Source organism: Neolamprologus multifasciatus, chromosome 19 (genome assembly GCF_963576455.1).
Source record: "Neolamprologus multifasciatus chromosome 19, fNeoMul1.2, whole genome shotgun sequence".
Classification (NCBI taxonomy): Eukaryota; Metazoa; Chordata; class Actinopteri; order Cichliformes; family Cichlidae; genus Neolamprologus; species Neolamprologus multifasciatus.
Genome location: NC_140457.1, coordinates 11,938,141 through 11,949,479, shown reverse-complemented (window position 1 = coordinate 11,949,479; position 11,339 = coordinate 11,938,141). Strand labels below are relative to the sequence as shown.

General features: G+C 37.8%; 1 protein-coding gene across 2 annotated transcripts in view; it reads right to left on the bottom strand.

Annotated features, from left to right (window-relative positions):
- Positions 1–4,102: 4,102 nt before the first annotated feature.
- Positions 4,103–11,339, bottom strand: part of mta1 (metastasis associated 1) — a 45,150-nt gene continuing 37,913 nt past the window's right edge. Inside the window, exons 13-18 of one of the 2 annotated variants that reach the window (XM_085143420.1) lie at positions 10,661–10,812; positions 9,345–9,534; positions 9,146–9,235; positions 8,840–8,995; positions 6,204–6,352; positions 4,103–4,755 (exon numbers count right to left, since the gene is read on the bottom strand). In XM_085143420.1, the coding sequence (XP_084999546.1) occupies positions 6,243–6,352; positions 8,840–8,995; positions 9,146–9,235; positions 9,345–9,534; positions 10,661–10,812 (698 nt within the window). In that variant the 3' untranslated portion in view covers positions 4,103–4,755; positions 6,204–6,242. Of the gene's footprint in view, positions 4,759–6,203; positions 6,353–8,839; positions 8,996–9,145; positions 9,236–9,344; positions 9,535–10,660; positions 10,813–11,339 lie in introns of both variants that reach the window. The other variant, XM_085143418.1, reaches the window with a different exon arrangement.

Below are 11,339 nucleotides of genomic sequence, written 5' to 3'. Positions count from 1 at the left end.
ATGCACAATATATCTATCTATCGCTCCTTTATATCAGCCAGCTCTCCCCCTTTAGTCCCTAGTCTCACTTCTACCTTATCTCTCACTGCCTCCTAACATTCCTTCCCCCGTCCTCTTTTTCTCTTGCTTCTTTGTCTTCAGCCAACAGTAGCGCAGTTTCCATTGGCACCCAGTTGGCCAACAGCACTAGAGGTGGTCATTGTTAATGCAGACCTCGACTGATCCAGTACGGAAATCTTATTCTTGATGATCCAAATGGCTGGGTTGTATTTATTTACAAACAGAATATAAAAAGACTCATTTGTGCTTTGTTTCCCCGCTCCTCGACACACAGACAGGAAGCATTATGTTAAAAGTGGATAATATAAAAGTTGCATCCAAAGAAAAATCACCTGTTTTTATTTTAGTTCTGTAGTTAAAAAAAAATTCACAACAAAAGTGAATTACTTAAGTAATTGCTGCTGTAATATGATGTAAACTGTGGCGCTGACCTCCGTTTCAGCCTAAAACATATTTAATTCTCAGAAAACACATGCAGCACATAAACATAATTTCCAAACATCCATTGTTACTCGTTCCTATTTAGACCTTTGATCTTAAACTAATGGACATGAGAGGATTTTCCCACAGGCTTCCAGCTGAATGAATATTTTAGGAGTTTGCTGAGGTATGAACCCTCACACATATCCAGTGACATCTGCATGTCTTTCTCTTTCAGTTAAAAGAAACCAGTCACAGTGTTTAGGGGCATGTGGTAACTTGAGTCTTATTGTCAAACTACTTACTTCAGCAGAAGAAAAGGTGCTCCAGGCACATGATGAAGCTGCTGTGTAGTCACAATCCAAGACAAACATATAGTTCACAAACAAGAGCTTAAGTAAGGACTTTCCATGAGTCAATATAGGATTTATGAAAACTAATTTAATTCAATGTGCTGGCCAAGAAATATATGAGTCGGGGAGTGTGAATTGTACTGGAAAAATACAGTATGTAAAGTAGATGATACAGTCTAAACAACAGATAATGCACTGCCTGACCCAATAAAGCACGCAGTAACAACAGTAATATTATGTACAATCATTAAACCTGACATAATGCACTACAGGACATAACTGAAATATTAATACGAACTCTAAGTGGTCTTCAAAGTACCTATAACAAGATTTGAAAGGCCATTCAGTGTTTTGAAAAACTTTATTATATGATTATGGTAATTTTATCTGTATGCTTGGGTGCATCACTAACCAGGTATGATTTCAACTGGACATTGACGGCAGAGGCTAAAATACCACATAGACGGGATTTTCCATGAGGCCACATAAAGTAAGGAGGGATGCTCTTGCAGAATCGTTATGTTGGCAATCAGCATTGATCTCATCATCCAGATGAGCAGACTGGACCAGATTACGCCTCTGTGATATGTAGGAATAGTAGCTGCAGGTACCTTAAATATCGAGTCCAGACAGAGGTGATGAGGACCATGCCCCAAAGCTTTTAACAAAACATGCTGATCATCTTCCTCTTATCAGATAAGGAAAGCTAGGTGAAATAGCTTGAATAAAGCTGTAAAGGTGTGTGCTATGGCTAGCAAAGAGCTGTTTGATTTGCTTTAGCGACAAGTTCTTTACCTCAATATTGTGATTTATTAGCGATTTCTCCCTGTTAACATGTTCTTCCTGTTATTACTCACTAAAACAACTTTTTATTACAACGTACCAACTTGAAATCAGTGATCTCCTTTCCCAGATTTTAAATACTTCATTTTTTTTACTGTGTAGATTATTGCATGGATTTGATTTTGGGTTTGTAACATCAACATGGATTTTAACATATCAGTATTAAAAATACATCAGTACCACTTCTCATTTTCTCTGCTGATTGTGTGTCCTCCCTGAGGAGCTACTTTAGTTAAATATGTAGTTTTCATTAAACTTTGCATATACACTAAGAACAGTCAGTATAGGGGTATTGTGCTTTTTATTATTGACATTTTTGAGTCTTCATAACTTTGAACCTGGATGTCAGTAAAAAGGAGATCTGTCATATTCTTACACTTAGATCAGCCATCAATCCTACACGGCGATGGCTTTCAAATGTTTACCCAAAATGCCAATTTTTTTTTAAGTTTTCACCTGTGAACGCTCAAAAATCAGATAAAACAGCCAGGTGTACCAAACCCTGTTTCTGCTAATACCCTGTACTTCACTTAATGACTTCTTTTACTACAGAAAGTAGACAGTCTTGTTTCCCCTTATTAGTCCTATAATTTAAATTTTTTACCAATTAGACTGGAATAGTGCAGCAGATAAATCTACATTTCCAGGTGAATACAAGTTGCAAAATTTGTACACATACTCTTTTATTGCATTTATGATGAAGCCAACTTTCTATTAGCTAACTGAAAATTCAAGATGAATGTCAACAAAGGCAAAACGTTCCTCTTTTTTAAGATTATGTAAACTACACTTCCCTTTTTGAATGATCTTTGTGTCAAATGATACACATTCAACTTCATAGTATATATATATATATATATATATATATATATATATATATATATATATATATATATATACACATTCAACTTCATAGTATATATATATATATATATATATATATATATATATATATATATATATATATATATATATATATATATATATATATACACATTCAACTTCATAGTATATATATATATATATATATATATATATATATATATATATATATATATATATATATATATATATGTATGTATGTATGTATGTATGTATGTATATATATATATATTTTTTTTTTTTAAATTTTATTTAATTTTTTTTTTCTTCCAATTTTCATTTTTCAAACAGGGTGTGGTGTGCAATAGTATAAATACGATTTGTCTCAGTTGCATTTCCTGAACGGATTCACCGCTGAACCCCCGAATCTCGTTTATTTCTTTTATTTATATTTAGAGCAGTTTGTCTCCTTGAAGGTCTGCAATTCAAACCCCAGATTCTGCATCCATGTATTGCTTGTCAGGTAAACTGGTGGTTCTAAAGTTGTTTTTGGAGTGACTGTTTAAGCCTTCAAAAAAAAAAAGAAAAAAAAAAAGAGGGTGATAGCATGCCGTGCCAGCACAGGAGAGATGAGTCAAGGGTGTGAATGAAATATGTAAAATTCAAATGTACTACACAGCAATATAATGGCATGAATATTAAAAGTGTGCTTTCAGTGGTGTAAAAGGGTTTTAAGTTATAAATTTTGATTTACTTGGAAGTCAAAAATGTAAAAATCAAGAGTAACATTTCTTAAATGTATCCAATGGTTGAAATTCTGTAGTTGTTTCTAAGGTTGAAATGACGGTCAAGATGGAAAATGCAGAAGTTTCGACAACTCAAGTAGCTAATAGGATTTTTCACACTTCTCCAAGTGGACAAACCTGCAAATTCTGCTGCTTGTATCCACTTTTGAAAGATTGTTTCAGTTATCTGCTGCACTACAAGTACTGTAAACTGTACACATGCCGTGTCCAACTTTCTAAAGCGTTTCATTGTTAGCATCATTACTGAAAAGTGAGTTCAGTCCACCATCACCTAAAGACAATGATGCAAATTCACTAAATTGGTCAGCAAAACCACCAGCTTTACCAGCCACTTGATTAGAGACTTTAAGGCTCAGATATGTTCTGATATAAGGATAAAAAGCCAGCACAGGTTGTCAGGCGTCTACTGAGCCTAGGATGTTACCCCAAAGTGAAAAATGTTTGCAGGAGAAGAGATGTAATCTGCAGAGCTGCTAGCAAACATACAATAAACACACAAAGGACAGGACATGAAAGCAGAGCACACTCCTGCTTTTTTTTGTTTTTTTTTTAGTTTTCAGATGTTTGCTTACAAAACATGTTTCTGGTTGTGCATGAAATCTTTTCTAATACTAATCATATAACATATAAAGCAATTAGGAATGAAAAATTCGCCGTTATTTTTTGCATATACCCTGTTTGCATACCTGCAGGAGTAAGAAAGACAGGTAAACACCAGCTTGAAAACAGAACATTCAGTGCAACTTTCACCTCCGTGCACAGACACCAAAGGAAGAGGGGGAAAAAAAATCAATTACCTCTTTTTTTCCTTTTTTAATTACATTTTAGAAGCATAGATGCATTACTTATGAAAAAGGTAGAAAAAACACCAAGTCTTTCTCAATAAGTTAAACCTCTCTGGGCGAAGAGCAGGGCCGACTCACACAACAGAAAATTTCCTAGAAAGCATTCAAATTCAGAAAAACAAAAGACATTTTGAACTCGTGTCACTGAAATCAAAGTGCGTCTCTCTCTTTTTTTTTTCTTTTTTTTTTTCTTTTTAAACTTGAGAAAAAGAAAAACACAGAAGATGCAAGTGGCTTTTGTTACGTTCCTTCCACCCTTTTCCACAGGGTTTTTTGCAAGCATTTTTCTTGAAACTTCAAGTTTCAACGTTTGATCGACAAACAAATAAGCTGAGTTATAACTGGTAAAAAAAAGAAAAAAGAAAAACATTAAAATAACAATAACAATAATTACAAAGACAGTAATAACGAGAAATGTAAGTAATAAACACAGTCCTGTACAGTCAGGCTCATTTTCTGATTGACCACAGCCAAACTGATCGATTAGTCTTCAGAAGTCTGATAGACTCATACTGATTGAAGAAAAGTAGCCAATGCTGTCGTCTCCTTTCAGCTGCCTCGGCTATGGTTATAGTGGGAAAAGCCTCATCCAATTCATATCCCCCGCTGCTGTGGAAGAAACACACGAGGGAAAGGTTTTACACACAGTTAATGACAGCTGACAGCAAAAACTCTCAAAACTGGGCAAAAACCATAATGTTTTACCTCTATTTAAAACATTAAAGTTTTCATACCCCTTAAACTCTTCTTGGCTTTAAAAATAATACTGAGTATTTAGTTTAACTGCTCTTTACCTTTAATGAAAGCACAAATTGTTTTTGATCTAATGCAACATCAAAACCAGTGTTATTTTTGACAACAAAGCTTAATTAGGTTTTATTCATCATTTAGGCATCTATACTCTTTTAGCTTTAGATTATAGTTGACTGAATCGAAAGTTTATTTAGTTGACCAAAATATAAAGTGTAACAGTTTACAAAGCACCTTATTTTCATTGATATCAAATGCAAAATGAGTCCACATTTCAACTCTTCTCTCCCTCCGACCCTGTTTATCGGGGGCAGACGTGACAACCTTCCTATGCAAGGAGGTCAATTCTGATTCACTGAACATAATTAGTTCTGATTGGAGTTATCTTATTTTCCACCCCACACCACGCCGATTGTTTTGAAGATGGGAAAGTCAGACCACTGTATGAGGTCTTCTCCAGCACATCCAAAACATTCTCAAAGGCCTTAAGGTCCGGATTTAGTTGTGGCTGGTCCTGTTCCCTGAACCACTAATCATAATTTGAGTCTGATGAATCCTAACATTGATATCTTCCAATGTCCCTGAAAGAAAAAAAATCCACTGCTGGGAAAAATCTGGTCACTCAGTATATGGTAGTCAGCTGATATTGACCTGACCACATGGAGCAACTCCTGATCATAGCACTGCTTTCACAGGTTTGTAGGGTAGGCACCAAGCATGATGGGTGCATTTGCCTCTCTTCTTACCCTGATGCACTCATTACAGACCACATGACCTTCCTCCATTGCTCCATAGTCTAATCTCTGTTACATAACAAACTGAACCCTTATTAGCCCAAGTTTAAGGCTACACAGCCACTTAGTCTCAATGCCTCTCTCTTCACACTGTGTTTGTGGAAATGCTCTTACTTTCATTATTAAAACACAGCTGTGACTTCTACTGTTGCCTTTTGTTTAGGATTTAAATTCACCAAACATTGAAGTGATGCAACACAATCATTAACAAAGATTTCCTGATCATATTTCTCCCTCAGTGAGAAGTTCACCACTATTCTTCAAAGTAATGTATCTGTAGGTTTATAACCTAGTTGTAATAGATACAAGCACCTTAGATGCTTTCTTTGCTTTGATTTTTGATTTGTATTTTACTTTCGTAGCGTCTCAGGTTATAGGGGTAGCTGGATAAGCGTATGTTTTTCCTTTCCTTGTTTTTGGTGAAACAACATTGTTAGACAGAACAGCAAAACTATTAACACAAAGCCAATTAAAAATAAGCATCCTCAAGGGTAAGTGGGGATTTCTCACCTCACTGAGGTTCGCAGTGAAGGTTGTCCCGCAGAGCGCTCAGTCCAGTTCATGTACCTCGTCCTGGAGGGACGATGAGGGCCGCACTGCTTCACTCACTCGTTTGGCCATAATGTCCCACTGTGGAGCCAATACTTTGGATTTGGCACCTAAAAAAAAAAAAAAGAAGACCATGAGAGATGTCACAGGAGAAAACTAAAATAAATGCAGCTCTAGTTTTTTAGTCTACAGGCAAACAAAAGTATTTTCAGATGCTCCCTTATTAGTAAGGGGCTGCACAAAATTATTGCTTTCTTCTGCCCTCTGCTGGCTTCCTAAAGTACTTCAGCACAGAGGAAAAACTCAACACCAAACCTTATTTTTGCTGCGCTTCAGAAAACAACATGTGCCTCCACATCTTCCACTTCACTACTTTTTATACGCTTCAATCAAAGCCCATCAGGCCAGCATCATTAACATTCACATTTAGTTGGCAGCACATCACAAAGTAGCAATAAAATTATGTAATATTTAAGTTAATTGATGTTCAAAATTGAAATTAAAACTCTAAATGCACTCCTGCTTGCTAGAGAAGCAACGAAGGCTATTTTGCAAATACTTGTTAGTGAGATTTCATGGCAGACTGTCATTCAGACACAAAGTTTTGTAAGAAGTTATATTTCTGCATTGAGGTCTGAGCGCCTCTGCTCAGTATTTACATGCTACTATTACATAATATTGTTTATGCTGTTTTGTGGTCTCTCAGTATTCTTCTTTCTTTCTACTTTTCTACTCCTCAGACGATTTCAGCAAATCATCGCAATTCTTGATGCTAGAAGGAGTCTTTACTCATCCCTTTCACCAGCTTTTTACTCACAGTAGAAGCTTCTATTCCCATATCTCATATCTCCAACTTCATACATATAGAAACATACTAAAGAATTTAATTGGCTGTTCCATATGTATAGTGTTGTCTGGGTTAAGCAAACAAGACAAAACGTAGCAAATTTTAAAAGTAGCAAAGTTAGATGAAAGAAGTTTCTTTTACCACTTGGGGGCAGCAAACACAAACTTGCCATTTAGACAGACAACAAATACAAAAGTCAAGATTTAAGCCTCTTTTGGTCCCCTTTGTGGTCTCTACCAGCTCCTAAGGGAAATACAGCCCTTAGGTTGTTAACGCCTCGCTACTTTCATTAGCTCCTCACTGTGCCCGCTCGCAGCCAAAAAGATGCTGTGAGAGCGTGACAGTAAACCAAAACAGTAAACCTGCAGGCGAAACAGCTGAACAACGAGCTGAAACTCATTACGACGCTCCATAAGCTCAATTTGAGCAGCAGACTTGGGTCACAATTTCCTGTGCGTTCTGACCACAAATGATCCCTTTCACCCTGCCACAAAACACAGTCATTTAATAAGACAAATAAATAACGACATTTAAAAGTAATGAAAATAAACATGCAACAGAAACCCTTTCTGTCCTCTGATATGATTGAGTCAGCTAGTTGGATGTGAAACAAATGAAAACTAATCCCTAATCCTCGAACCTGGACGATTTCCAACTCAGATCTCCTCCTGGTGTGTTATCCCAGCCTGGGCCTGAGGTGGGCTCATAGAGCAGTGGAGATACTCTCCCTCAGGATACACTTACCGAACCCTCCTGATCCTCCTTTCTCCCGTTACCATGACAACATAGACCGTAGCCTCCAGCTAAAGAAGCAAGGCCGATCGGATCCTGTTGCAATCTCCCTCTTGCTCTCTCCTCTCTCCATCTTTCCCTGGCATTCTCTCCCTCTCTTCATTTCCCAGTCTGTCTCTACCCATCTCCCATTTCACAGGGGAGAAAGAAAGTGGGACATAACCCCACAAAAAATAAATAAATAACATAACAACATAAGAGCCCCACTCAAACTGGTAACCCTTCGGCAGTGGATCGTAACTATGTGCTGTAGCTGCAGAGGTCGCAGGTGTAGATTTATATTCTGCTTAAATAACCTGGGTTAAATGTTTCACAATAGTGAGATAATAAATCTAAATGTGACATAATTGCAATAATTTAAAAAAGGAATTTTTAAAATGAAAAAGGCAAATATATTAAGTATTATTTAATTCAACTTCAAAACATGAGAACTGCCTCTTTAATGGTCCAAGTTGCCTGTAAGCCTTTCAAAACCCTTTGAATGTTTTTTAAAGGACATTTTCATTTTGAGTCACAAAGGGGATTTTGATTAAAATGCAAATTGTTGGTACAAGTCTTTAACAACCAAAAAACAAAACAATGTTCAACATATCAAGCATAACTTGGGCATGTGCTGAATTCAAGCTTACAGACTTAAAGGCTGATATATTTCTGCCTGCCCACAGATGCTGCACATCTGCAAGCCACATTGCAACCCACCCCCATCCCAGCCTGCTCTGCTCTATACGAAAGCCTTGATGCTGCTCTCCCTGCTTTTGGTTTTCCACATATCTGTGAGGAAGGGTGGAGAGGTGCAAGAACAAAGACATGCTGCCAAATATATACCACTGCAGATGGAAATATTCTTCTATGGTGGTTGTGACAAATAGTTCGGTGAAGATGAAATTCTTTGACGCTGACGAGGCAAACAGATGCAGATTGTATATGTGCTTCAGAGTTTCTAGTCTGTCTGGCTCACCATCCAGTCCATTGTGCTGCTCATAGGTACGCTTGCCCAGGATGGTGGGAGAGCCGTTGTTGAGGATGGGAGAGGACTTTATAGGTGTCAGACTGCCTGTAGAGATTGACCCTCCGCGAGTCGGTGGATTGGGCTTGGATGGACGGGGATGTGCTTCTGAAACATGATCAGAGACACATGAAGAAAATGACAGAGGAAATAAATTCATTTTCTCATAATACCTAGCTCAAGGTATCACACCCAGTTAAAAGTGACCTGAAAAAGTAGAAACTGAAAAATGAACATGTAGTGGCTAATTGATCTGACCTAAATACCGAACAACAGACTCCAGAGGTTTACGTTCCACAGGTTTTAGTGGCAAAGGCTTTTTTGGCCTGTCCGGTAACCGCAGAGCACCTGCACACATTCAGTGAAACAACACTGTCGTTAGAAATATGAGGACGTGTACAGAGTGCCCAAATGTTATAACATGTCATAGTTATGCATGAGGGAATCTGTTCCTTACATTCTGCTTTGATGGCTGCTGTGTTGACTGGGAGGTAGGGGTGCCTGGCCATATATCGAGGTCTGATGATGTCCTGGCAGGTGCGACGTGCCATCCGTGTTAGGCTGGTGGTCTGCAGGTAAAAAGCCTGCCGGGTCTTTACAGCAAACTTGGGGCTGCCGCTGTGGCGAAGGGGCAGGCCATGGGGGCTCTAGAGAAGGTTTAGAGGGATGAGAAACTTCTTTTATAACCAAAATGTAGAACAGCCTGTACTAGTGGAAATGTGTATTTACAGTTGAATGCTAAATGATGGATTAGGGAGAGATCAATTTATCACAGGACTAAAGACAAAGAAAACACCTGGACTAAAATCATTGTCTGATAGGGATTTAATGGCTTCCAAAGGGAAAGACAGATGCCTAGAGTCCTTTTTAACTCCCCCATAAAGTACCCGTGAAAGACAGTTCTGACACGTCAGTATGTGTCAGTAAAGTTGCGGTCCAATGACCATTAGAATAGGTCCTGTTTTTTCCCAGGGTAGCTGCACAGACAGAGATCACCCTTATTTAATTTCTGATGCAAACCCAGTCATTTTGTTCTATAAGCAGACCTGAAATATGCCAGAAAGTCACTCAGTTCAGAAGAGAGCTTCAAGGGTTACTCCTAGTAGGCTTTCAAAGGGTAAAGATTTAAAATGCACAACACATTTAAATGACTGGGCATGCTGAATGTTCTGTAATGTAGGGATTTTACTGAAAACTCAACAGGATTGTAATAAAAAAATATTTAAAATAAAATAGGATACACTGCTCTTTATTAAAAAGGACCACAAGAAGAGAAATGTATAGATGTATGGTGTGTTTGGCATCTGTAGACCCCAAATTAGGACATTGGGGTACTTTCTCTCTTGAAGTAATAAATATTACTTTTTCACAGGTCGTGGTGGCTGCACTCAAAGCTGGAAAGACCTACTTTCCAGCTTTGATTCATTCTCGAGGCTTACTGGGACACTTAATGGAACTGGGCTGTGATTAACTCCACCTTTGCTTTTCCTACTGTCATAAGACAAAATGTTTGCTTTAAAAGAGCATCATTTGGACCATTTTCCCCCAAACAATAATATCATACTGATTCAAGCGTCTCAGATGTCATTTTCATTTTATACAATGACTGGGTTATTTTAAAAAGGCTAAATTAACTTAACTAATAACCGACATTGGATTTTTCTCTGGAAGATGAACTTTTGGTGAACTACAAGGTTTCCGGCAGACAGTAAGGCTGTTATTTGTGGAAAGGAAACAAAGTCAATATCTAGTGAAGCGTGTGTGAGCTTGTACCATGTTGTTACGGTTGGGTCCGGGCCTCTCGCCATCCAACCTTGTGGGCATCTTCAGCCCTCCGTATTTCTTCCAGTAGGTCCAGCATGAAGCGCACAGGCGACATTGCATGTTGGGAGGTCCCCACGAGTACCACTGGTAGGAGCTGCTGGCTATACACACAAACACACAGCACAAAATCACATGGCTAAGCAGAGATGATTACAAAAAAAACAAAAATGGGTGTAGTGAGCCCTAGCTTTAATCATTCATCATTAAATTAAGTACAGCCTCTAAAATAATTCAAACGATACTTTGCTGCAGGGCACATAAGGCCATTTTCTCTTCTCTCTATTATGGAAATCCAATATCAAATATGTGCCGCATACAAAGAGCACAGAGCAGATCTTTAAATTATCTGTATTAGATTGAAAATACACCGATCTGAAGACAAGGATGATGGAGATGGAGATCAACATAGGCTGATGATCTTGGATGCTAGCTAAATAAAAATTAGGAAAATCAGTACAAAAGGATGTTGTCATCACATATACTAAAAATACAGACGCAGTACCCAAGATCCATACCAGGTTAATTATCGAGCGCAATTAAAGAAGCAAATAGATTTTCACACCGAGACTGAAAGATGTTTAATTGTCGCATCAAAACTGATTAGGATTTGCAAACATCTGAGGCTTTG